Raw genomic sequence first — 27389 nt, forward strand, 5'->3', positions numbered from 1 at the left:
AGTTCCTCTTCACTTTATGCCATAAGGGTGGTGTCATCTGCATATCTGAGGTTATTGATATTTCTCCTGGCAATCTTGATTCCAGCTTGAGCTTCTTCCAGCCCAGCGTTTCTCATGATGTACTCTGCATTTAAGTTAAATAAGCAGGGTGACAATATACAGCCTTGACATACTCCTTTTCCTATTTGGAACCAGTCTGTTGTTCCATGTCCAGTTCTAACTGTTGCTTCCTGACCTGCATACAGATTTCTCAAAAGGCAGGTCAGGTGGTCTGGTATTCCCATCTCTTTCAGAATTTTCCAGAGTTTCTTGTGATCCACACAGTCAAAGGCTTTGGCATAGTCAATAAAGCAGAAATATATGTTTTTCTTAAGGGTTGAACAATGTTTCATTGCATGGATATATCACATTTTGTTTATCCATTCATCCAGTCATAGACACTTGGGTGGCTTCATCGCTTGGTTATTATGAATAATGTTGCTACAAAAACAGGTGTGCAAATATATTGAGACCTTGCTTTTAATTTTTCTGGATATATACCTGGTTGTATAGGTATATTTATTGGATTTCCCTGGTGGCTCAGCTGGTAAAGAATCCACCTGAAGCATGGGAGACTGGGTTCAATCCCTGGTTTGGGAAGATCCCCTGGAGAAGGGAATAGATATTCACTCCAGTATTCTGGCCTGGAGAACTCCATGGACTGTATAGTATAGTCCATGGGGTGCAAAGGTAGGACATGACTGGGCAATTTTCACTCACCTAGATGTAGGATTGTTGGACCATGAAGGTGAAAGTTGCTCAATCGTGTCCAACTTTTTGGGACCCCATGGATTATACAGTCCATGGATTCTCCAGACCAGAATACTGGAGTGGGTAGCCTTTCCCTTCTCCAGGGGATCTTCCCAGCCCATGGATCAAACCCCGGTCTCCTGCATTGCAGGTGGATTTCTTTACCAGCTGAGCCACAAGGGAAGCCCAGGAATACTTGAGTGGGTAGCCTATCCCTTCTTCAGCAGATCTTCCTGACCCAGGAATCAAACTGGGGTCTTCTGCATCGAAGGCAGATTCTTTACCAACTGAGCTATCAGGGAAGCCATACGGTAGGTCTATTTTTAATTTTTTGAGGCCCCTTTGTAGTGTTTTCCATAGCAATTAGATACCATGTCACAATCCCACCAACAGTGCAATTTAATGCCCCCCCTTTTTTTTTGGTGTTAAAAACATAGTACACACAAGTATGGAGCTAAAAGAGTAAAGAGTAATCACAGTAATTGAAATGATTTAGACAGAACAGTTTTAGGAGACAAAGACTGTTTAAAATAACTCCATAGGGTATTCCTTGGTGGTCCAGTGGTTAAGACTCCATGCTTCTACTGCAGCAGGCACAGTTTTGAATTTTGGCTGGGAAATTAAGATCTCACATACTGTGTGTGGGGAGGGGGGTGAGTGGGGGAGACTCTGACTCCAGAATACACAGTGAACTCCTACAATCCAATATCAAAACTGGAAACACCCATTTAAGGAAAAAAATAACTCAATATATCAAATAAGCAATTTTTGTAAAGCACAGTTATTTCCCATCACACTTCTTAACAAGAAGCGATGGGGATATGACAGTGAGCCTCTAGATGGGACATTCTAGGTCCTTCAAGGGTCTGTCTTGCTTATAGCTAAGGTAAATGCATATATGCATGCTGACACCAACATCCACCTTCTTCTTGCTAATATGAATCAACACACGTACAAGTTGACATCTATGAGTGTGCACTACACATATAAATATAGCTTGTTAAAAAATAAAAATTGTTTTCAAATTGACTTCAGAGGACTTGCTCAGAAGGGCACTGACTCACAAAGTGTCTCAAGATGATTTTTCAATGCAACAAGTTTTAGAATTAATAGGAAACAACAAATTGACTGGTTTGTCATTCCAGGAACCTAGAAAAAGTTAGAGCTGGAAAAATCAATGAGCGCAAAACATACTGGCTAGGGCAGAGAGAGAAACTGTTAGAAATGGACGGCTTACAAGGGGGATTATCACTTGGTGAGGAAATCAGCCAACTTCCAGGGCCAGCCTGTGCTTTGAAATTTTATTCCTCTATGACATTTCCACCCTGCTCAGTCCTGGGAAATCTACTCATGAAAGAGCTCTTGAAACTGAAGTAAAGAAGGAGAAGTTGGTTCTTAGGATGTCAGAGGCAAGAGCTATCAAGTACTAGAGACAGGCAGTCCCCAAGTAAATAAGAAAATAAGTAGCTGGCAATCTAGAAAGCCCATAGGAAGTGATGAGAAACTCTGTAAAGGAGACTTTTTATGTTCCAAGGTATACACACCAAAAGGAAAAAAGTCATAAATTCTTATAACAATCTGATTAAGTAACAAGCATTAGTTGATATGTTTTTTAAGAGCCTGAAATTTAATATACATTGGAGAATATACTTTTTTATTTTCCCCTAGTCATCTAGAATGCAGAATAAGAAGGTAAGAAAGGCAGTGTAAAAACAAACAAACAAAAATCCCTGTCAGAAACTACACATTCAGCCATTCTGAATAAATATTAGAAGCAGATACACACTAGACTTGCAGAGTAAGTACCCAATATTATCTTTATAAATCTTTATTAAATATATTTCCCAATATATTTCACCTAATGAATAGTTGAATATTGATTTATCACAATTCATGAAACAAAAGTGACTGATATTTTTCCCCTTCCTATTTAATTTTCTTTCATCTGACAGCTCTGCTGATTGAAGTACAAATGCATTTAAGTAGGTAGATTTCTGGGTTAAATAATAAGACTGAACTATAACTCTTATTGAAAATCATTTGACTCGTGGAATTCTGCTAAAACAGCAAAACAATCCATACAAGCTTTTAAAAATGAGAGTTGGTGGGGGAAAAAAGATAGTTTAATTACGTCTCATGTAATCAAAATATTCAGTTTGCCTAAATGGTCCCTTCTCCCTAGGATTCTGGAAATTTTACTTTGGGAAACCATTTGATCAGTTATATGGAACAGTCAAGAACATGGAATACTGGTATTTATTTTAGTTATAAAAGAAGGCTCTATTTTATTGATAGCAAGTTAAGAATCCCCAAGAGTTAGAGGAGAAAGTTTTGTTTCCAAAACATCAGATGTAACTTGAGATACACACTGAGGTCTCTCGCTATGATCTGGACAAACCCCTTATTTAATAGAGTCTCCAAGGAGCACTGACGTGTCATTTCCAGGTTGCTTTCATAAAGACACTTTAGCAGCTGGCTCTCAGTCTTAAGGGAAGCTTCCCAGGTGGTGCTGGTAGCAAAGAATCCACTTGCCAATACAGGACATGCAGGAGACACGGGTTCGGTCCCTGGGTCAGGAAGATCCCCTGGAGGAGGAAATGGCAACCCACTCCAGTATTCTTGCCTGGAGAATCCCATGGACAGGGAAGCCTGGTGGGCTAACAGTCTGAAGGGTCCTAAAGAGTTGGACATGACTGAGCGACTAAGCATGCAGGGTATTTTATCAATGAAGAAACTGAGGCAGAGAACACCCCAGTGTCTTGTCCAGGAGTCAAAGCTTCATCTTCTGATTAGAGCATTTTTTAACTTCCCCACTTTGTCTTATTATATTACTTGATTATACCTTCTTGATTATACATGATACATTCTTTAAGCATACAAATTTCCTTTAATATGTATCTTTAATAGGGCAGTGAGACAAGAAATCACCTTTCTTTAAAAGCACAGCATCTAATTCCTGATTAAATCAGACAGTGTTGGAACCCCACTGGCACAGTTCGTTTCATGCCTAGAAAAGTCCACGACTCGGGGGAGATGAGGGACAGGGTTGGAGCAGCATGGAACTGTCTGTCTAGAGGAGTCTTTGAGACTTCTGTTCGCAGCAATTTGGCTTGCTAGGTATTCTTAGATGCTCTCTCACTACAAAATATTTAGAAGAACTAATTATTCCATCTTTTCTGTGCTCATAGGAAGTAACAGAAATCATCAAGGGGCAAAACAAAACAAAAACAATACCCTAAAACCACCGAGCCCTAACCCCTCAATAGCTAGAGAAGCAAATCCCACTCTAGCTGGAATTCAGAGTCGGCACTGAAGGGAGACTGGGCTGTGGCCCATCAGGGAGCTGAGCCTGAAACTCTGGGATCTGGTTCGGGATGCAGGGGAGCAGGAGTGTTTCTGGGTCAGCATTGTTCTCAGATGCCAGAAGAAGCATTGCAAATCCTCCTTGGAGAAAAACTTCTTCAAGGAAAGTCCCCAGGTCTTTTCACAGATTCAGATCAAATCATGTGAGAAATATCTTAAATGCATAGAAAAGATAGTTCATTACAAAGATGACTTTTAGACTAAGAGCAGACTTCTTGACAAGACAATGGAAGCTGGAAGACAATGGAATAATAACTTCAAAGTGCTTTGAGATAGTAACTGTCAATCTAGAATTTCAAGACTGAGGTTGAAATAAAGACATGTTTTGATATGCAAGAGCATTTACCCTCAGTAGACCTAGAGTCAAGGAGCTTTAAAATCATCCAAAGAACTCCTCTGAGATGCAAGGTATAACTTCTATGACTTAACATACACAACTATGACCAAATAAATAAATAAACAGATTTTTTTTTTAAAGGAAAGAATAAAGAGAGTCTTTTGCTGAATGTGCTTGGAAACTGCTTTTCACCTCCTCCTTAACTTTACCCAGAGAAACAGCAAATCAGAGAAGTGGGGTGACACATGACTGTGGCTGACCACACCATCCCTTTCAACTGGATAAAGTTGATTATTGAAAAGCCTCAGCATGTTTGACTTGGGGTTGACCAAAACCACAGGATGATTCAATGCTGTTTCTGGTCTCTTGGTTTTACATCCTGTGGTTTGCTCTTCATTGGCTGTCTTTCCAATCAGAGCAATTTCCTAATAAGAAAGTGACTAATGAGAAGAAAAAGACAGATGACATTTATCTTGAGAATAAGACAAGGCTAAGAAGTGTCTAATTTCCATGTCCTTTTCCAACATAGCCAATGAGGGAGAATTTATTCCTCTAGCTCTTTTCCTCTCCCAACTGTTTTTTTTTTTTTTAAATATAATACCTCTGCATCATTGTCTGAGGACACTGATGATATTCTGGGACCTTGAGGTCCCCATGAAACCACAGCATAAAACTAGTTACTTCTTTCACCTACTTATAAGTAGAATACATGTTTAGCATCTGTAAATTATGATTAATGTACAAAGAATGAGTCTGCTTTCCATTCAACTGTTTACACATCAGCTCATGCTTATTTTATTCATGAAAATAAGTAATTGGTAAGCATTTATTTTAGCAAGACTTTCAGAAAGGTTTAAATAACCAAATTAAACTTTTATGTACTGAGATATTTAAGTATCTATGGAGAGTAGGTGACGACGAATACCACAATGCTACTTGAATGTGCATGCAAACTGTGCAGCTTCTTGCTGTCTTATAATCTCACAGAGGTGCAGAAGAATCAGGATGCAACTGTGCACGTCCTGGTTTCATACTCTAGGTAAGGCCCCTGACTCTGTTATACTGTCTCTCTTTAAACTTTTTACTGCAAGCATGAGAACAGTCCTTAGTGTGAGGAATCAAAGGGTAAAGCTCAGGTGCCAAGCAGTCTGAGCTGCATGTGTCAGCTATGCAGGGAGTTTTCTGGGAACACCAGCTCTTTTGAACCTAATCCCCTTGCAGGGAGGTGAGTTGAGTTTGGGTGTAACTTTTCCCACTTGAGGTGGAGACATCTCCATATCACACTGTCAGACCCTCTGAGCTCTCTGTTTCCTCTGCTTGTCATCCTACAGGGTAGCTCTTTCCAGAGGCAGAGGGGTGGCCTCTCCCATTTTAGCAATTATATACAATCTTCCAAATTGGATTGTTTATCACTTTATTTCTCCCATGCATAGAATCATTGTCCTCCAGACACTGCTTGTGGACAGAAAATATGCCACCGGTACCGGAAGTAGCCCGGCGGGAATCCTGAGCAGAGGATGAGGGCACTTCCTCCGTCAGCGGCTCCGCCCACCTGCGGCCACTGCCCTAAAGACCCAGGCCCTTGTTCCTCTGCAAAGACTCCAACTAAAGCTCTGTGTGGACCTGGGAAAGAGGGCTGGCACATCCTTCTGGGGATCAACTAGCCAAGAAGTCCTCAAGGACTACCTCACCTTGTTTTTCTTCTTGCTGCTTTTCCCACACAGGGTAATACCAGGGGAAAAGTTGAGTCATCCTGGAGTGTGAAGTCAAGTGGGCCTCAGGAAGCATTACTACAAACAAAGCTAGTGGAAGTAATGGAATTCCAGCTGAGCTATTTAAAATCCTAAAAGATGATGCTGTTAAAGTGCTGTATTTAATACACCAGCAAATTTGGAAAATTCAGCAGTAGCTACAGGACTAGAAAAGGTCAGTTTTCATTCCAATCTCAAAGAAATGCCAAGGAACATGCCAAGAAATGTTCAAACTACTGTGCAATTGCACTCATTCCACATGCTAGCAAGGTTAAGCTCAAAATTCTTCAGGATAGGCTTTAACAGTGCATAACCGAGAACTTCCAGATGTACAAGCTGGGTTTCAAAGAGGCAGAGGAACCAGAGATGAAATTGCCAGCATTCGTTGGATCATGGGGAAAGCAAGGGAGTTGCAGAAAAACACCTACTTCTGCTTCATTGATTACACTAAAGCTTTGACTGTGTGGATCACAACAAACTGTGGAAAATTCTTAAAGAGATGGGAATACCAGACCACCTTACCTGTCTCCTGAGAAAGCTGTATAGAGAGCAAGAAAGAACAGTTAGAACAGGACATGGAACAACTGACTGGTTCCAAATTGGGAAAGTAGTATGACAAGGCTGTATATTGTCACCCTGCTTATTTAACTTCTGTGCAGAGTACATCCTGTGAAATGCCAGGCTGCATGATTCACAAGCTGGAATCAAGATTGCTGGGAGATTTATCAACAATCTCAGATATGCAGCTGATAATACTTTAATGATAGTGAAGAAGAACTAAAGAGTCTCTTGATGAGGGTGAAAGAGAAGAATGAAAAAGCTGGCTAAAAACTCAACTTCAAAAAACTAAGATCATGGCATCCAATCCCATCAATTCATGGGGGCAAATAGATGGGGAAACAATGGTAACAGTGACAGATTTCAGTTTTTGGGCTCCGAAATCACTGTGGATTGTGATTGAAGCCATAAAATTAAAAGACACTTGCTTTTTGCAAGGAAAGCTATGACAAACCTAAACAGCATATTAAAAAGTAGAGACATTACTTTGCCAATAAAGATCCATATAGTCAAGCTATGGGTTTCCCAGTAGTCATGTATGGATGTGAGAGTTGAACCATAAAGAAAGCTGAACACCAAAGAATTGATGCTTTTGAACTGTGGTGCTGGAGAAGACTCTTGAGAGTCCCTTGGATAGCAAGGACATCAAACCAGTCAATCCTAAAATAAAGCAAGCCTGAATATTCATTGAAAGGACTGATGCTAAAGCTCCAATATGTTAGCCACCTGATGTGAAGCGCCAACTCATTGGAAAAGACTGGATGCGGGGAAAGATTGAGGGAAAGGGGAAAAGTGGCAGAGGATGAGATGGTTGGATGGCATCACTGACTCAATGGACATGAATTTGAGCAAACTCTGGGAGATAGTGAAGGACAGGAAAGCCTGGCATACTGCAGTCCATGGGGTTGCAGAGAATTGGACACAACTTAGCAACTGAACAACAGCAATGAAACTCGAGTTGCTGAAGTTACAGGTAGTTGGCGTATCTGGTGCCTTTGCGAGGGGAGGAGACTACAGGACTACCCAACTCTAAACATAGCCAAAGACAAACATGAAGATCTTGAAGATGTGCTACAAGGCCTTGTCCTTTATTTGGTTATATCCTATGTAATAATGTAATAGTCATGAAACAGTGCAGGACCCTATGGTCCTTACCTCCCCACCATGTCCTGTACCTGCCTTTTATCTGTGGAAAACTTCAGTCAAAAAAATTAAATGTAATCAGAGAAGTGAGAAATGCAGAAACAAAGGAAAACAGTCAAAGGAGACAGAATAATAATGATGTAGTCATGAAGCATAGTCAGGGACCTTTGGTTCTTTCTCAAGGGCTATAGATAATAGTTTGAGGCATCAGTGGTCTTACATATTAGAACACCAGGGTGAAGAAGCTAACTACATGATGACCAGACTGTACCCACGACATAAGCTGCCACAATTCTGAGAATTGGCCTCAAAGAAATGGGAACAAACAGATCCTGGAACTGAAGATTAACTGTACCTTAAACAATCAAGATGATGCTGGTCAGACCACCGACAACCAATTTGAAGATGACTGTCAGAGCTGACTGGCTATTTCTGCAGGTAGCCCCCTCTGTCTATAAAAGCTCTTGTCACTCTGGATGCCAGTTGGGGGAGAGTAGGCCTTTGGACAGATGTCTGCCATCCACTCACTCCAGTTGCCAGCATCTGAAATAAAGCAAACTTTCTTTTCCACCAACCTGACTTGTCTCGCGGCTTTTGAGTGGCAAGCAGCCAGAGCCCACCTCACTCTTTCAGTAACAGCTGGTATTTCAAAATGAATTTCTGACTTACTGCCAAATCCCCTGTGCCCTGGGGGCAGAGGAGAATTCATTCCTATTTCTCTTCTCAACTTTGGCACCACTGATATTTTAGACAGTAGTAGCAATTGCACCCCACTCCAGTACTCTTGCCTGGAAAATCCCATGGATGGAGGAACCTAGTGGGCTGCAGTCCATGGGGTCGCTAAGAGTCAGACACGACTGAAAGACTTCACTTTCACTTTTCACTTTCATGCATTGAAGAAGGAAATGGCAACCCACTCCAGTGTTCTTGCCTGGAGAATCCCAGGGACGGGGGAGCCTGGTGGGCTGCCGTCTATGGGGTGGCATAGAGTTGATCACGACTGAAGTGACTTAGCAGCAGCAGCAGCAGCAGCAGTGTTAGTTTCTCAGTTGTGTCCGACTTTTTGTGACCCCACGGACTGCAGCCTATTAGGCTCTTCTGTCCATGGGATTCTCCAGGCCAGAATACTGGAGTGGGTAGCCTTTCCCTTCTCCAGGGGATCTTCCCAACCCAGGGATCGAACCCGGGTCCCCTGCATTGCAGGCAGATTCTTTACTGTATGACCTACAGGGAAGTCTCTGTATTTTAGACAGATAATTGTTTATTGTTGTGGCTGTGCTGTGTGTTGTTGAATGTTTAGCAAGTGTAAGCATAGATTCTGACAGACTGGACATATGGAAGGTCAGATCATATATAAAAATAGAACTCTGACACACAACCTCCAGCAACTAGCAGAGGAAGTCAAACTACAACCACTATTAATCATCTACCCCAAATTGTCAGAACTTAATCAATAACCCCCAGCTTTTCTGATTCATGCCTGGCTTCCAATTTGGGAGCAACCAGAGAAAGCCAACTATGCTCCCCTGTCCATCCACAGGCTGCCTCCAGTTTATCCAAGCTGACAGCGTCTAATAAGGGCACACCCTTTCTTCACTATAAAGCTTCCCACTCCTCTGCCTACCTTTGTCATTATTGTTGTTCAACCACTAAGGCTCCTCTGTCCTTCACCATCTCCTGGAACTTGCTCAAACCCATGTCCATTGAGTCGGTGATTCCATCCCACCATCTCATCCTCTGTCACCCGCTTCTCCTCCTGCCCTCAGTCTTTCCCAGCATTAGGGTCTTTTCCAATGAGTCAGCTCTTTGCAACAGGTGGTCAAAGTATTTGAGCTTCAGCTTCAGCATCAGTCCTTCCAACAAATATTCAGAGTTGATTTCCTTTAGGATTCTCTGGTTTGATCTCCTTGGTGTCCAGGAGATTATCAAGAGTCATCTCTAGCACGACAGTTCGAAAGCATCAGTTCTTCAGCACTCAGTCTTCTTTATGGTCCAACTCACATCCATATATGACTACTGGAAAAACTGTAGCTTTCACTATATGGACTTTGTTGGCAAAGAGATGTCTCTGCTTTTTAATACGTTGTCTAGGCTTGTCATAGCTTTTCTTGCAAGGAGCAAGTGTCTTTTAATTTGATGGCTGTGGTCACCGTCCGCATTGATTTTGAAATTCAAGAAAATGAAATCTGTCACTGTTTCCACTTTTCCCGGTCTATTTGCATGAAGTGATGCCTCCCTTCGAGTCTCTGCCAAATGCAGTGATGGTGTTTGACCCCCTTGGTGTAGTGAACTCTGAATAAATTAGCTTGTGATGTAATAAAGTTTTGGTTTTTGTCCCCATTTCCTGACACGCAGCTCCTAAGTCTTTGAAGCCAGGTACCTTCTGTATGCTAATAGGCTTACCTTGTGGCTCAGGAGTGAAGAGTCTGCCTGCCAATGCAGGAGACATTGGTTCAATCCCTGGGTCAGGAAGATCCCCTGGAGAAGGAAATAGCAACCCACTCCAGCGTATTCTGGCCTAGGAAATCCCGTGGACAGAGGAGCCTAGCAGGCTACAGTCCATGGAGTGGCAAAAGAGTCACGACTTAGTGACTGAAAGCAATGAAATGACTGGTAGCTGGCGCTCTCAGGGAGCCACTGGATGGGGACTGGTTGCCAGGGAAACCAACCAGGCGATCATTGTAACTTTCAGTCCCACTCCCTGACCTCCAGGGAGAGGAAGGGCTGGAGGTTGAGTTAATTACCAATCATGCCTAAGTAATGAAGCCTCCATAAAATAGTCCTAGTCAAGGAGTTCAGAGAGCATCTAGGTTGCCGGGAGGGTGACTTACTCAGAGGGCATGAAAGTTCTGTGTCCCTTCCACACTCCTTAGCTTATGTGTCTCTTCCTTCTGCCAATACTGAGGCTCCTCTGTCCATGGGATTCTCCAGGCAAGAATGCTGGAAGTGGGTAGCCATTCCCTTCTCCAGGGGATCTTCCTGACCCAGGAACCAAACCCAGGTCTCCTGCACTGTAGGCAGATTCTTTACCGTCTGAGCCACCAGGGAAGCCCATCCTTTCTGATAAACCTGTAATCTAATAAGTGATCTGTTTTCCCGGGTTATGTTAGCTGTTCTAGAAAATCACTGGACCCAAAGAAGAGGTGGTGGGAAACTCCAATTTATACGCCATCAATTAGAAGCACAGGTTACAACTTGGACTTGCTTTTGGCATCTGAAGTAGGAGCAGTCTTGTGGCACCGAGTCCTTAAACTGTGGGTTCTCTGTTGTCTCTGGGCAGATAGTGTCAGAATTAAATAGAATTTTAGGATACCCACTTGGAGTCTGCATAAACTGGAGAATTACTTGGTGTGGGAAAAACCTGCACACATCTGGTGTCAGCAGTGAAATGAGTACAGAAAAGTGTAGCTAACTTTTATGGAATTTGCATGTGGTTCTGTCATTTTTGCCCATCACATAATTCTAATGAGATAGAAAACATGACCTTTAGGGAGTGGACACAGATTAGCTAAATTCTGACTGTATAGCAGTGGTGAGGTCAGAAAGAATAGGGCATTGTGGCATATAATTGGGGGGCAGTTTTAGTTGTTGGCGGGGCTGGAGGGAGGAGAAGAAAGAGACTGAGTATATAGAGACATTGGTCTCTATATATAGAGACCAATATATATATACAGACATATATAGACTATATATAGAGTCTCTATATAGGTCAAATGAGACATTTGATGCATATATAAACTAGTTTACATCAAATGTCTCATTTGACCCTCACAAAATTTTGTGGGTAGTCACAACAGAAGTTTTTTATTGCTTTTGTTATTAGTGGCTGCACTGGGTCTTTGCTCTGATAAGCGGGCTTCTATACTTGTGGCCCACGGGCTTAGTCGCTCTACAGCACGTGGGATCTTATTAATAGTTCCCTGACCAGGAATCGAACCTGTATCCCTGGCATTAGAAGCTCAGAGTCTTAACAACTAGACCACCATGGAAATCTCACAACAGAGGGGCTTATTTTTCTAATTATTTTGCTTTGCAATATTGTGATGGTTTTTGCCATACATCAGTATGGATTGGCCACAGGCACACATGTGTCCCCCACATCCTGGACCCCCCCTCCCACCCCCCCACCTCCCTCCTCACCCAGTCTCTCCAGGTTGTCACAGGGCAGCTGCTTTGCGTGCCCGGCATGCTACATCACACTTCCACTGGCTATCTATTTTACATATGGTAATGTAATGTAATTCTGATTTTGAATATGATTTTATCCCTGATCTAGGAGACCAGGGCAGAGGAGTTAGGATACCTTCACGCGGTTGCATGGGAGTCACCGTGAATGGTCCAGGCTTCCCTGTCCTCCCCAGCATTTGACTCACCACCCAGCCACTCCCAGCATCACCACAGTCCTGTACTAAGGACCCTATTCCTGGATATCAGTACCAGCAAAGTCTCATGCCTTGATGTGTAGAGCAAATGACCGTGAGTTCCTGGCTTATGTCTCCAGACTGTCTTACAGGGATCAAAAACTCCCCAGCATCCTCCTCTATTTTGTATTCTGCCTCTGGAAAATAAACTGTTGATTCTAGAAAAGAGGGATAAATTTTTAGCAAGACTTAAGTTTGATTGGTGATATTGGTGATATTTCAACCCAGGAGGAAATGTACATAATCTTGACCTCTATATATTCCAGCTCTATGGAATATAGTAAGAATAGGAAATATCTATCATTAATTGGAGCTGGAGAGGTAGTGAAATTAAGTTTAGGAGGTTCCTTTTGAAATGTTAAAAGGGTTATCTAGCCCTGAAATGGGAAGGAATATCAGCAATTTGGTTTCTTTTTTGGAGGTCACATTTTAGGTTTTCTAAATAAAGATCACAGATTTCTGTGTTTTACTTTTAATGTTTATTTTTTTAAATGCTTTTAACAATCAGGTCATCTATTCATGAGTGTAAAGAAATCTTTTCTGCTTTATTCAACAAACATTTGATTCAACACTTATCGAGCAGACACCATGGGTAAGACACAGGGCTGAGAAAAATAAGCTACTCATACTGCTCTTAATTCTTAAAATAATATTCCCATTGAAATTTTATGAGCTGGATGTGTGTGTGTGCACATCTGTTACATTACCATTCTCTGTCCTGCAGTTTGGGATGTAAACACACACACGTAGGCATCATCAGGACAGTTGCTGTAATATGAGTATGCTGCTGCTGCTACTGCTGCTAAGTCGCTCAGTGTCCGACTCCTAGTGACCCCATAGACTGCAGCCTACCAGGCTCCTCCATCCATGGGATTTTCCAGGCAACAGTACCGGAGTGGAGTGCCATTGCCTTCTCCATATGAGTATGAATACTGGTCATTTCTTGATATGTACTATTTTCCTTGGGGTTTTAACCTCTGAGCCACCAGGGAAGCCCTTCCTTGGGGTTTTTCAATGTTTTCCAAGGCTTCTCATTAAGAATGCAATGTATAGTTGAAATACATGTGTTTGTTTTAAAAAAATAAAAATTTGAAGTGGATTGTTTCCACTCATAGAGTCAAGTGATGAACTGAAGTGACTTTCTGAACCAAACCACATTTAATAGGCTGAAATCTCTCCTCTGTATTATATATACATATATATAATATATGTATATATACGCAAACAGTGCTCAGTCCGCTCAGTCATCTCCAACTCTTAGCGACCCCATGGACTGTAGCCCACGAGGTACTTCTGTCCATAGAATTCTCCAGGCAAGAATACTGGAGAGGATTGCCATGCCCTCCTCCAGGGGATCTTCCTGACTCAGGGATCAAACCTGCGTCTCTTGGCAGGTGGATTCTTTACCACTGCGCCATATGCACATACACAAATTCTTCCTCTTGACAATGGACGCATGAGGAAAAATACTGTAGTTCACCATCCATTCTTCTTTTGGAACTACTACGAAGAGTTTGGGCTTCCCTTGTGGGTCAGCTGGTAAAGAATCCGCCTGCAACGCGGGAGACCTGAGTTCAGTCCCTGGGTTGGGAAGATCCCCCACCCGCTCGAGTATTCTGGCCTGGAGAATTCCATCAACTGTATAGTCCATGAGTCAGACATGACTGGTTGACTTTGAATTCACTTCACTTCACTACAAGTTTACCCAGAATTCAATGTTGAGTTATCTAGTTATCATATGTTAAATTTTTTCCCTTTAGTTTCCTGCCTAAAATGATCTCAACAGACACTGGTGTCAGTCTTTAGAAAACACTGGTCCTGATTACAGAGGGAAAAGGCCGGTGATCATTTTCATTCTATTCTACCCGCCCCTGTGGTATTCTACTGTCTGGACATCTCTTGATTCAAAAGATTGTCATCATGGAAGAAGCTAAAAGTAATGTTATTAATGTTAAGTGAAAAAAACTGATACATTGGGACTCAGTTATCTAGTCATGTTCTCTATTTTCCCATTCTGAAAAGCCTGCTCCTATCCATCTATGAATCCAAATCCCATTTTATTCTTCAAGCCTCAACTGGAATCCTGGCTACTACGAAAAGCTTAATAGTTTGAAATGATGGTGATCTTTCTACTTTCTTAGCTCAGAACACTGGTTTTGGCATGCACCCTCACATGTAGCTTTCTTATTTGATTAATGTGTTTAAGCATTATTATCACAAAACTAATGAAATACCTCTTCATTTGGTGGTGAGGGCAGTGTTTTCTATTTTTGTCTACTGGAGTGCCAAGCATGTGAAAAACAGTGTTTCTCAAATTGTGTTTCAAGAAAACTAGAACTTAAAGATTTCAAAAGATATTTCTTGGGTACAACAAATTAAAAAAAAAAATCTATATTCTAATTTGAGAAAACTGATTAAACAAAGTTAAACAGATTTCTTTTCTTTTTTTAATTGAGATATAATTGATTTACAATGTTGCCTTAGTTTAAACAGGTTTCTTTGTAGAAGAGTTTTCTCCGGAACCTAATAAGCTAGTATGAATTATGATGCTTCAAAGGAGATATTTGAAAAGCTTCCTAGATTTCTTTGGTTCATGGAAAGTTTACTGACCATATTGTATAAATTGTATTCTATTTTCTGCTCTGCAGTTTCGGACATGCTGATATGGGGAATTCTTCAACGATTCTTATGGCATTTAACTAAGACTTCCTTCCTGATAGTTAAGTCACCCACTTCTGGGGGATATGCAAATTCTTTCAGTTCTCATGATAATCGATATGTCTAATTAACATTCAGATGTGAATACTAAAATTGTCTTTTAGGGCCTATTCTACTTTCACAAAAAGGAGCAGGAAAAAAGTCACAATCATTGGCTAATGACTTTTCTTTTTTAATTTTTCTGAGGAGATATTTGCTGAATGAATGAACCAATAAAGAACTGATGAATTCAAGACTGTTATGCAGAGCTATAACAGAACTTTGTGGAATGCATGCTAAAGTGAATCAGTTGGCTGGTACCCAGCAGAGTGAGGGATATATGAGATCCCCACCTGATCTGGTAGGGAACTCCCAGAAAATTGTGAGATCATGGAGCAAGCCCTGAGGATTAGCCATTTGGGGTCAAAGCTGTGCCATACTGAGTGTGCAGAGTACTGAGACTGAGGACTTGGGCATTTGTTAAAGTAAGCTTGGCAAAGTCCTATCTGTTTGTTTCACTCTCCTATATCCCTGAATATTCAAAGATCCTAAAAACAAAGAAAAATTACTGCTTTGGAAGAAAACTTATGACCAACCTAGAGAGCATATTGAAAAGCAGAGACATTACTTTGCCAACAAAGGTCCGTCGAGTCAAGGCTATGGTTTTTCCAGTGATCATATATGGATGTGAGAGTTGGACTGTGAAGACAGCTGAGCGCCGAAGAATTGATGGTTTTGAACTGTGGTGTTGGAGAAGACTCTTGAGAGTCCCTTGGACTGCAAGGAGATCCAACCAGTCCATTCTGAAGGAGATCAGCCCTGGGATTTCTTTGGAAGGAATGATGCTGAAGCTGAAACTCCAGTACTTTGGCCAGCTCATGCGAAGAGTTGACTCATTGGAAAAGACTCTGATGGTGGGAGGGATTGGGGGCAGGAGGAGAAGGGGACGACAGAGGATAAGATGGCTGGATGGCATCACTGACTCGATGGACGTGAGTCTGGGTGAACTCTGGGAGTTGGTGATAGACAGGGAGGCCTGGCATGCTGCGATTCATGGGGTCGCAAAGAGTCAGACACGACTGAGCGACTGAACTGAACTGAACTGAACTGAGGTGGTTTACTTAATTTGAAATCCTAAGTGATATGAATGTGTCCAGTGGCTTATGGAGCTTGGTGGAGGTATAAATGCCTGAAATGAACCCAGGAACACATTAATAGATTGTACCAATAGGAATCACATACCATCTTCAGGGTCCATAATTTCAGCAGTTGCCATTTCTGGAAACTCCAGTACAGCCTTGATAGGGTTTGTCAGAATGATCTGGAAGGTCTCTGAAGCCTCATATTCATTGTCTGATGGAATTCTCACTTTCCACGTGGCTGTAGTCTGTCTGGGATTGAACTGGACTTGTTTCTGGATGTTTCCTTTAAAATCTTTATCTGTTTTTGCAGTTTCATCTTTGGTTACAATGCCTAAACAAAAATCAGGAAACTATGAATATAAAGCCAAGTAACTGAAGGGAGTTTTTTCACCGTGGGTTCTACTGTTGATGAAATGCTAACAGCACAGAAATTGCTTCTTTTAATGTTCCCAGCAGACACTTATGAGCTAAATATATATTTTGGCTGTGTGGCATGTGAAATCCCAGATCCCTAACCAGGGACTGAACCTAGGTCATAGCAGTGAAAGTCTGCAGTCCTAACCACAAAGCCACCAGAAACTGCCGCTTTTGAGATTTTTTTTTGATTGAAATATAGTGGATTTACAATATTGTGTTAGTTTCCCATGTATAGCAAAGTAGTTCAGTTACATATATCTGTAATATATATTTCAGATTATTTCTGACTGTATGTTATTATGAGGTATGGTATATAGTTTCCTGTGATATACAGTAACTCCTTGTTGCTAATCTAGTTTATGTAGAGTTGTTTGTACCTGTTAATCCCATACTCCTAACTTACTCTTCCTCACTCCCTTCCTCCTTTGGTAACTATAAAGTTGCTTTCTATATCTGTAAGTCTGCTTCTATTTTAAATATAGTTTCATTATTTATTAGATTTATTATTATTTATATATATATTTCATTATTTTTTTTATTTTTGGACTTCGCTGGTGGCTCAGACAGTAAAGTGTCTGCCCACAATGCGGGAGACCTGGGTTCGATCCCTGGGTCGGGAAGATCCCGTGCAGAAGGAAATGGCAACCCACTCCAGGACTCTTGCCTGGAAAATTCCATGAACTGAGGAGCCTTATAGGCTACAGTCCATGGGGTCACAAAGAGTCAGACACGACTGAGCGACTTCACTTCACTTCATTATTTTTTAGATTCTATACATAAATGATATAATACAGTATTTGTCTTTCTCTGACTTACTCAACCAAGTACAATATTCTCTAGGTTCATTCACATGGCTGAAAATGGCATTATTTCATTCTTTTTTAGTGGCTGAGTAATATTGTATACACATGTACTCACATATATATATGTACTACATCCTCTTAATCCAGTTGTCTTTTGATAGGCACTTGGGCTGGTTCCACATCTTGGATATTGCAAATGGTGCTGCTAGGAACACTGGGGTACATGTATCTTTTCGAACTAGAGTTATAAACTACTTTTGGCTAAAAGGGTGTGTCTAAGCAGAGGGCAGACATAAAGAGGAGTGACAAAAAAAGGGAACAGGCATTCACTTCCTTATTTTAGCACATGTCTACTGAGAGCATCTGATGTGCCACACTCTGCCGGCTGCTTGGGATTCAGAAATGAGTAAGAAAGTGCCCCAGCTCCAGAAAGCTCAGAGTCTCTGTAAGCAAGAAGAGGAACAGGCTGAACTGACTCCATGTGGAAAAAGAAGGAAACTCGATTTTGCACTTTCAGTGAGCTTTGGATTATGTGCCTGGTAGCCATGGGGATAACATACCTACAGCCGAACTGGCCTCCCAGACTGATAAACACCAGATTCCATAACAAGGTTTCCCGTTGCCAAAAACAATGTAATAATCCCATATGCAGTCAATCACCTTTGTAATCTTTATGGCACCCACTGGTGTAGGCTACAATGTATAACCAGCTGACCCTTCCGATTGTGAATCATGGCTGCAACCTGATTGTATATCCCTTTAACACTTTCCAGGCTAGGTTTAAGGAATCTGGGGATGTGGGCTTGAGCAGTACACTTAAGGTATATAAGGTTTTCACAAAAGTTGGTCCAGGTCCTTGGCTAAGAGGAGACTCTGCCTTGGGCCTGCTGCTGTAATAAACTGCACTCCACTATCTGCATCGTCCTTCTGAGTGAGTTGTTTCCCGGAATGCATGGCTATAACATCTGGACTCTAGAATCTGAACCCCATGGAGGTAGAGACCTTGGGCTGTTTGTTTCACTGGAGGACTCCTGGTGACTGCAACAGGGCTGGGCATTTTTGAGTTAATATTTTGTATCTGATCATTTCTGCAGTCTCTGGGAGTATTTATTGTTTAGTGTCTAAGTCGAGTCTGGCTCTGTGACTCCATGGACCATATCCCACCAGACACCTCTGTCCATGGGATTTCCCAGGCAAGAATACTGGAATGGGTTGCCATTTCCTTCTCTAGGGGATCTTCTGACCCAGGGATTGAACGCACATCTCCTGCATTGCAGGCAAATTCTTTACCACTGAGTCACTAGGGAAGTCCTTCTGGGAGGATAACTATAGGTTATTTTCTCAGACAGACATTTAGTCATGGTGGCTTGACTTTTCATGTGTTTACTGATTTTTTTGTCTTTATCTACTGATGTGTTTCTTTTGTGTGTGATTAAAAAAAAGTTTGTAGTCATATTTTTTTAAAGAAAAACTTCATTTTTACTTATTTATTTATTTGGGATCTTAGTTCCCTGACCAGGGATTGAACTCATGTCTCTGCAGTGGAAGCGCAGAGCCCTATCACACTTGCTAGACTGCCAAGGATTTCCCCTATGTGTGACTTTTTAACCATTAAAAAAATCGAAGCATAATGGGTACTTTACAATGTTGTGTACTTACTGATTTTTGATGATAAGAAAATTGTTAGTAATTTTCCAGACAATTAGGGCACCGTTGGTGGAGATGGAGAGCTGGGACTTGATTTCAGCAGTGTTAGGAAATAGAAATTAACAAATTACTGAAGCAAATGACCAACAACACAGCAGTGTTAAAATGCCCACTGTGAGCGGTAAAGACTCCACCTTTCAGTGCAGGGAACATGGGTTCGATCCCTGTTCAGGGAATTAAGATCCAACATGCGGCACAAGGCAGCCAAAAATAAATAAATAAATAAATACATAAAAAAAAAAATCAAGGGGCTTCCCTGGTGGCTCAGTGGTAAAGCATCTGCGTACCGATGTAGGAGACGTGGGTTCTATCCCTGATCCTGGAAGATGCCACATGACTCAGAGCAGCTAGGGTAATGCGCCACGACTCTTGAGCCTGGGCTCTAGAGTTTAGGAACCACAAATACTGAGCCCACGTGCTGCAACTACAGAAGCCCATGCACCCTTGAGCCTGTGCGCCACAAAAAGAGAAGCCACTGCAAAGAGATGCTGGCATACAGCAGCTAGAAAGTAGCCCTCACTCGCCACAACTAAAGAAAAGCCCAAGCAGCAATGAAGACCCAGCACAGCCAAAAATTAATAAGTTTTTAAAAATCAAGAAAAATACTCATTGTGAGATACAAGGGTGGCAGATGGTATCCCCTCAAGACTGAATTGATCATCCCCTTTCCACAGAATGTTCAAAAAGTATTCGAGTATCATTTGGCTTTGACACCCGAATGAGTACCCAATGGAGCACAAACACCCATGTCTCCTCTCTTCAGGCCTCATTATAAGGTTTAGACTCTTTGAATGTGTGAAATCAGATATCATGGCCTGACACCAGTTATCATGAAAAAGCTTTACATAAAATGAGACTCACAGCTCCTTGTGCCACTGGCTTGGTCTCATTCTCAGAGAATCTGATCTCATGTAAAAGACACCCAAAGCTCTAACGTGTGAAAATAGTTTCCAGGATAGAAGAGCTGGAGTTGACTTTTCAAAAGTGTTGAAGAAAGTCTGCATTAATCCTAGTTTGGTACCTGAGAATGGATGTCCAGTTTTGAAGCGCCTCCTTTGGCCCCATGTTGAGGTGAAGAAGATATGGAAGAGGGGTATATCCTCGGCTACACTTTATTTTTCTCATTTTAAAAAATTGGAGTATAATTGCTGTACAACATTATATAGGTTACATATGTACAATAATGTACACGTGCAAAATAGTCACAATTTTTAAAGGTTATTCTCAATTTATAGTTATTATAAAATATTGGCATTATTCCCCATGTTGTACAGTATGTCCTTTTAGCTTATTTTACATGTAATAGTTTGTATCTCTTACTCCTCTATCCCTATGCTGCTCCAACCCCCACAGATAACCTACTAATTTGTTCTCTGTATCAGAGTTGTTTATTTTGTTATATTCACTAACTTGTCTATATGCATAGTGTCTACACACACACACACATGTACACACAATACATCTTTATCCATTCATCTTTTGATGGACACTTTGCTTGCTTCCATGTCTTGGCAATTGTAAATAATGCTGCTAAGAACTTTGGGGTGCATGTATCTTTTTGAATTAGAGTTTTTGATTTTTTCTAGGTACACACTCAAAAGTGGAATTGCTAGGTCATAAGGTAGCTCTATTTTTAGTTTCCTGAGAAACTTCCATACTGTTTTCTTCAGGGTTCAGCCAGAGTTTAAACAGAGCTAGTGAGCACTGCCATATACATTGTGCAGGCAGGTGGCTGTTTGCTTAATTTTGGGTCGGTACTGGCTACCAGGTGCTAAGGATGTAACACTGAATCAGGTCCAGTTGCCACTACCGCTGAGGGGTTTACAAGTCTGTGGGGGAGACAAAGAGGTGATTTCAATTCTGATGTATGAAAGCCATGAAAGAATAATGGCAGGTAACATTATTGAGTATTCCATGTGTGCTAGGGACCATGTAAAGTCAAGGACCTTTAGTTCCTTCTCAAGGGCTATAGATAATATTCTAAGCCATATCCTGGGAGCTGCCTTATAGATACTGCCAAAAGGAGGAAGTCAACAACAAGCTGACCAGACAGCAGCAATGGCATAAGGCGCCACAATTCTGAGAAGTGGCCTCAATAAATGGAAACAAATCCACTCTGGAATTGAAGATTGAGGTTAAGTGAAGTTGCTCAGTTGTGTCCGACTCTTTGCCACCCCATGGACAGTAGCCTACCAGGCTCCGCCGTCCATGGGATTTTCCAGGCAAGAATACTGGAGTGGATTGCCATTTCCTTCTCCAGGGGATCTTCCCAACCCAGGGATTGAACCCGGGTCTCCTGCATTGCAGACAAATGCTTTACCATCTGAACCACCAGGGAAACCCCAATTGAAGATTAACTGTACTTAAAACAATCAAGACGATGATGGTCAGACCACTGACGACCAATTTCAAGAAGACTGTCAGAGCCGACTGGGCTGTTTCTTCTTTGTCGCCCCCTCCCTCTATCTATAAAAGCTCTTGTCCCCAGATTGTCAGGGGGCAGTTGGTCTCTGGACAGGCATCAGCACCTCCTCCCACCTCCACTGTTGCTGGCGTCGAAAATAAAGCAAACCTTTCTTTTCACTCACCTGGCTTCTTTATTGACTTTTGAGTGGTGAGCAGCGGGACCCTGTGTTCAGTACAGATTTTGGCACTCTGCTAACATTTAGACTACTAACCCCAACATCAGGTAGGGTGAGGGGATTAGGAGGGCTTCCTAGAGCCCTGAGTAAGGTGTTTTATAGATTCTCTTCTGTGGTTTGATATGTTTGTTTGTTTGTTAATATTTATTTATTTGGCTGCATCGGGTCTTAGTTACATGTGGACTCCAGTTACTTGATCAAGGATCAAACCCAGGTCTCTTACATTGGGAGTGTGGAGTCTAAGCCACTGGAGCACCAGGGAAGTCCCTGATGTCATTTTAAGAGAACAAAACGATGGCATTTTAGAGAACAAAAGAGCTGACTGTAGTTTGCATAACAACAAATATTGGGTGACTACCATATGTCCCAGGCTGTTTTGAGGGTTGGCCATCACCCAAGATGTCATTCCTGCCCTTTTGGAGCTGGAAATCTGCTGAGGGAAACAGAGGACAGTTGGACCTGAGATGCCTGTCAGGGATGGTTAGTGCTCTGAAGAAGCAACGAAGCAGGGCATGGAGACAGTGTATAAGGAGATGCCGAATCAGATAGGAAGACCTTTGCACCTCTCTGAGGAGTTTAGTCCCTCTACAAATATTCAAATGACTCTGGCAAGATGGACAGTTTTTTCCCCCTGAGTCAGACAGGATATGAAAATACCTCTTGACATAAAAACCCAAATCTTTGCCTATGAGAAATGCCCAAGATAAAGAATTGTGGAGACAGAACCCTACAAGAGAAGGGAAGCGTGTTTCAGCTGAAGTTCTTGGCAGAAAGTTCCACTGTGTGTTGATGAAGTAACCTCTGGGTAGTAACTGAGACCAAGGGCCATGCAGAAATCATGGTGCTCTCTGGCTGACCTCGTCTCCTAGAACTGACCCAACTCAGACACCCCGAGCCTGGAGAACAGACCTGGGAAAAGCTTGCCTTTCCTTGATTGCCTGTTCTCAGCCATCTGCCTCCTGGCTTCTCTCCAGTGGTTTTGGCAGGACTCTAATTAGCCCCCAAAGGTCTCGGAAATTCACAATGCCCGCTTGTAAAATGAAGACATTTTATTGTCTTCTGTTTGTCTTCACAACAGATTATGAAAAAGATAAAATGATCTCTGAAATTTCTGGCAGCTAGAGATGTTATAAAAATGTAATGCATCATTAGAGCAATTACTGTTGATTATTAGTGATGATAATGCAATGTATTATGTAGGCATTATATATCCATCTACCCCAAAGAAGCTTAGGTCTTTGTAGAACACAAAAATTTCACACTGTACATATCTTGGAGGAATTTATAACCTAATGGCAGGGTGGAAACAATTATATGTAATCAAAAGAAATAGCTACAACTAAACACAATAATGTGTCATGTACTCATAAATAATTTTTAAAAAGAAATAGCTAGAACTGAGCATAATAATGTATTCTACGCTTAAAAACAATTTTGAAAGAAACTGAGTGATTTGGGGACTGTGGTATATGGTTATGAAATGTCTTAATTTTCCTAGAGTCCTTCAACTTGAAAGAGATAGGGGGAAAATAGAAGAAGAAAAAATTGCTGTATATAAACCTGTAACTCACATGGAGTGAAAACCATGGCATAATTTCACACATTAATCTTTTAGAAGTTCCCCCAAATCTGTTACTGATTCTCTTCCAATCTATTCTCTTATACTTATTTTTAAGCCTTAATTTCATGTTTTTGTTACCTTTTGCCAACAACTAACTCAAAGTTACTTACTGATAGAGGATGTTTCTCCAAGGGATCCTCTGCGTGTCAGGGTCACTTCTAAGAACGTGGAGTCTTCATCCACAATGTAATACTCTTTCTCCAATGCAATCCGAGCCCAGGAGAGGCGGAAAGGTTGATTTGTTAGCTTATTTCCTCCTGTAATTGACAGGGGTCAAACAGGTGTTAGATGAACTATTGGATGAAAAAATATGAATGACTGAAGTTTGCATTTTGTTTCTGAAGTCAAGAGTTTTTAAAAGTAAGTGCTCATTTTTATATAGAGAGGAAAAGGGCTTTGCTTTTTTTTTAGAGTGCTGTGAGCACCATTTAGAACCCTGTTTCCCCTGCTTGATGTGGGATTATTACTGTGGCTCTGTTCCTGAAAGGCCTAAGGCACCAGAATTCTAAAGGGCTTCCCTGGTGGCTCAATTTGTAAAGAATCTGCCTGCAGTGCAGGAGACCTGGGTTCAATCCCTGTGTTGGGAAGATTCCCTGAAGGGAATGGCAACCCACTCCAGTACTCTTGCCTGGAAAATCCCAAGGACAGAGGATCCCGGCAGGCTACAGTCTATGTGGTCACAGGAGTCTGACAGGACTTAGCAACTAAACTACTACTAAAACTAGGTAGCTTAATTTTATTTTTTAAAAGATTTTTTTTGTGTGGACCATTGTTAAAGTCTTCATTAAATTTGTTACAATATTGCCTCTGTTTTATGTTTTGGCATTTTGGTGGCAAGGCATGTGGGATCCTAGCTCCCTGACCAATGATTAAACCTGTGCCTCCTGCACTGGAAGGTAAAGTCTTAACCACTGGACCGCCAGGGAAGTCCCAAGCTTGGTAGTTTTAAGTTCAATTCATTTGACACCTCCATCCTTCCGTTGCTGCCTCCCTGGTTTGCTTCCTTTCTCCTTGCCTCTTTGCTTGGATTTCTTCCTCTGCCCTCTGATTTACTACTTTGTATTATTTGTGTATCCATTTGCTCGCACACTGGTCTAGAAGTTCCTTAAAGACAGTGCCCAATTTATATTTTCTTATTTTATCACTATATAAACCAAGTACTGTGTCTTGAACTCAGATGTGTAAAAGTCTAAAAATTATGCAAGTAGAGGGCAACAGACAAGGCTATAAGGTCTCCATCTGATTTTGTCTCACCCACACTAGATCACAGGTCTCTGCTGATGGTCAGCCTTATTAGCGATGTGGAATGTGTACATTATATAACATTCAACAAACTAAGATCATGGCATCTGGTCCCATCACTTCATGGCAAATAGATGGGAAGACAATGGAAACAGTTACTTTATTTTCTTGGGCTCCAAAATCACTGCAGATGGTGACTGCTGCCATGAAATAAGACACTTGCCCCTTGGAAGAAAAGTTATGACAAACCTAGACAGGATTTTAAAAAGCAGAGACATCACTTTGCCAATAAAGGCCCATATTAGTCAAAGTTATGCTTTTTCCAGTAGTCATGTATGGATGTGAGAGTTGGACCATAAAGAAGGCTGAGTGCCAAAAAATTAATGCTTTCAAATTGTGGTGTTGGAGAAGACTCTTGAGAGTCCCTCAGACCTCAAGGAGATCCAACCAGTCCATCCTAAAGGAAATCAATCCTGAATATTCATTGGAAGGACTGATGCTGAAGCTGAAGCTCCAATACTTTGGCCACCTGATGCGAAGAACTGACTCATCTGAAAAGCCCCTGATGCTGGGCAAGATTGAAGGTGGGAGGAGAAGAGGCTGACAGAGGATGAGACTGTTGGATGGCAACACTGACTAGCTGGACATGAGTTTGAGCAAGCTCCGGGAATTGGTGATGGACAGGGAAGCCTGGTGTGCTGCAGGTCTTCCTGCAGGAATAGAGTAGTAGAACTGGACAAGACTGAGTAACTGAACTGAATGTTCTAAAAAGAGAATGTAAGCTCATAATAGGCGATGGGGGTAAAGAGGGAGCAACAGGCACCCTCCATGTGCCAGGCACTGAGCTAGGCAGTATAGTTTGCAAACAAAAAAGAAAAAGCAGAGGCAAACAAGAAGAAGGAGACAGGAGTCAGTGAACAGGCACTGACCGGACCCACTAGGACAAGGAAAGCGCCTGGGTGAACAAAAGGTGAATTTTGGAAAAGGAATGATTTAAAAAGCAATAATTAAAATAATAACAGAGAAAAACAACCAAATGTGGAATTTATAGTTTGCTGAGTTTGAAAGGCATAATGCATTTATGTTTCACAATTATATCTTATTAGGTTGAAAAAAAAGAATCATACAATAAGTATTTTATCTAAATACTGTATTCAGGAATATTTCATTTTGATATAAATGATTTACTAATTCTTTCAAAAATACAATGATTTAAAAATTAAAATTAAGTTTTAAAACCCTAAAGAAGAGATTATACATGCTTGAAGACAACTGTGAAAATGAATTTAATAAAAGCAGATGCTCAAGTAAGCAAAATCAAATCCTGAAGGATAAAGTAGCAGCCATTGTCAAATGTTAGTGGTTTATGACCCTGAACTTGGAAAAAGATTTAACTAAATAAGATATTTGATCTTAAACATTTAATAATTACCCAATGAAAATGTGTAATATTACATATACTTTTGTTTCTACTACTCCATTGCCATTTTCAAATAGCTTTATTGTCGTAAGCATTTAGCTTCTATGGCTACCTGCCTAACATAACTTGATAATGTATTTGAACTCTATAAGCACCTATTCGTCATGCATTTGGAAATAACACCTATAACTAACGATTGCCACAAAGTGTCAGTTAATGTCAATAGTCATTTGGAAAATGCTTCGCGGTGCCTCCTTGGGAGGAAATGTGCTCCTGTGAATTTTGACTTGATATATACAGTTCCAGCTGCATGTCCACAGATTGTAAATAGAATAGGTTTTTAAAATAGAGTTATACATTCAGAGAAAAGAGACTAACTTGAGATAAAAGAATTAGAAAATTGAAAAAGAGAAAAAGTCAAATTGCATATCAGACAGATCACCGTTTTCAACCCATCTGTCTCCCTTTGATGTTGGCTCTGTAGGTGGCAATTTAAGAAATGTGCTTTGTTAGCTGAAATATGCCATGTCCCCTTCCTGCACAAGAATATTGATTATTTCACTCCTATTTCTTTCGTGTAATTCACTTCTATTCGGTGATTTCTTGGCCTGCCTGGTTTTCTCCCTTTAGTGGGTACAAATACTGATGTTCTGGGACTGGGAAGGATAACTGTCTCCTCTTGAAATTTCCAGCTGCAAAGGTTCATGCCCATTCTTTTTGAGAAATGATTGGCTGTTTTGTGTATGCTCACATCAGGTTTTTCAGAAAAGAGTTGGCGAGGGTAACCCAGAGCAGACAGATAAGCTATCAGCAGCCATGGCTCTCGCTGTGTTCTCCTAAGGTACAGCAAGCTTCCTTCCATGCAATGCTTGTAAATCCCCTTCTTCAGTCTTTGGAAATCTGGGGGCAGGTGGTGGAGGGAGAAATCTTTGTGCTTACCCGCTGGGCAGGTGTGAGCCGCAGAGGGTGGCAGGTTTAATGTGTTTTAAAAAGAGATATTTGGTATATTCTTTTTGGAGATGTCCCCAAACTGTTTTGATGATATATTTGGCTCTCCATTTCAAAGACTATGAACCCAACATGTTACTGCTATGGATAACAATACAAGTATTTTGTGCCCTTTGCCTCCTTCTTAGAGTTTTTCAATATGAACTCAGTGGAAGCAGTGTGGAAAAAAATACAGACCACGAGCTTTTCTTAGATTCTTTTGTATGCCTCAATAGGGGCATCACTATATGCTGCTTTTGGCACAAAAAAAATTACCCCCCAAATTCTCACAGCAAGACTTTAGATAATAATAGTAGTAAATTTTTAAAAGTTTCTCTTTGTTAATTAT

At 41.3% G+C, this 27389-nt stretch overlaps 1 protein-coding gene across 1 annotated transcript in view; it reads right to left on the reverse strand.

Moving 5' to 3' along the window:
- Positions 1-27389, reverse strand: part of FREM3 (FRAS1 related extracellular matrix 3) — a 112916-nt gene that overhangs the window by 16227 nt on the left and 69300 nt on the right. The window contains 3 exon segments of the mRNA XM_027567430.1: positions 12395-12520; positions 16302-16532; positions 23502-23648. Coding sequence (XP_027423231.1) covers positions 12395-12520; positions 16302-16532; positions 23502-23648 — 504 coding nt within the window.

This window comes from Bos indicus x Bos taurus, chromosome 17 (genome assembly GCF_003369695.1).
Source record: "Bos indicus x Bos taurus breed Angus x Brahman F1 hybrid chromosome 17, Bos_hybrid_MaternalHap_v2.0, whole genome shotgun sequence".
NCBI classification, from domain to species: Eukaryota; Metazoa; Chordata; class Mammalia; order Artiodactyla; family Bovidae; genus Bos; species Bos indicus x Bos taurus.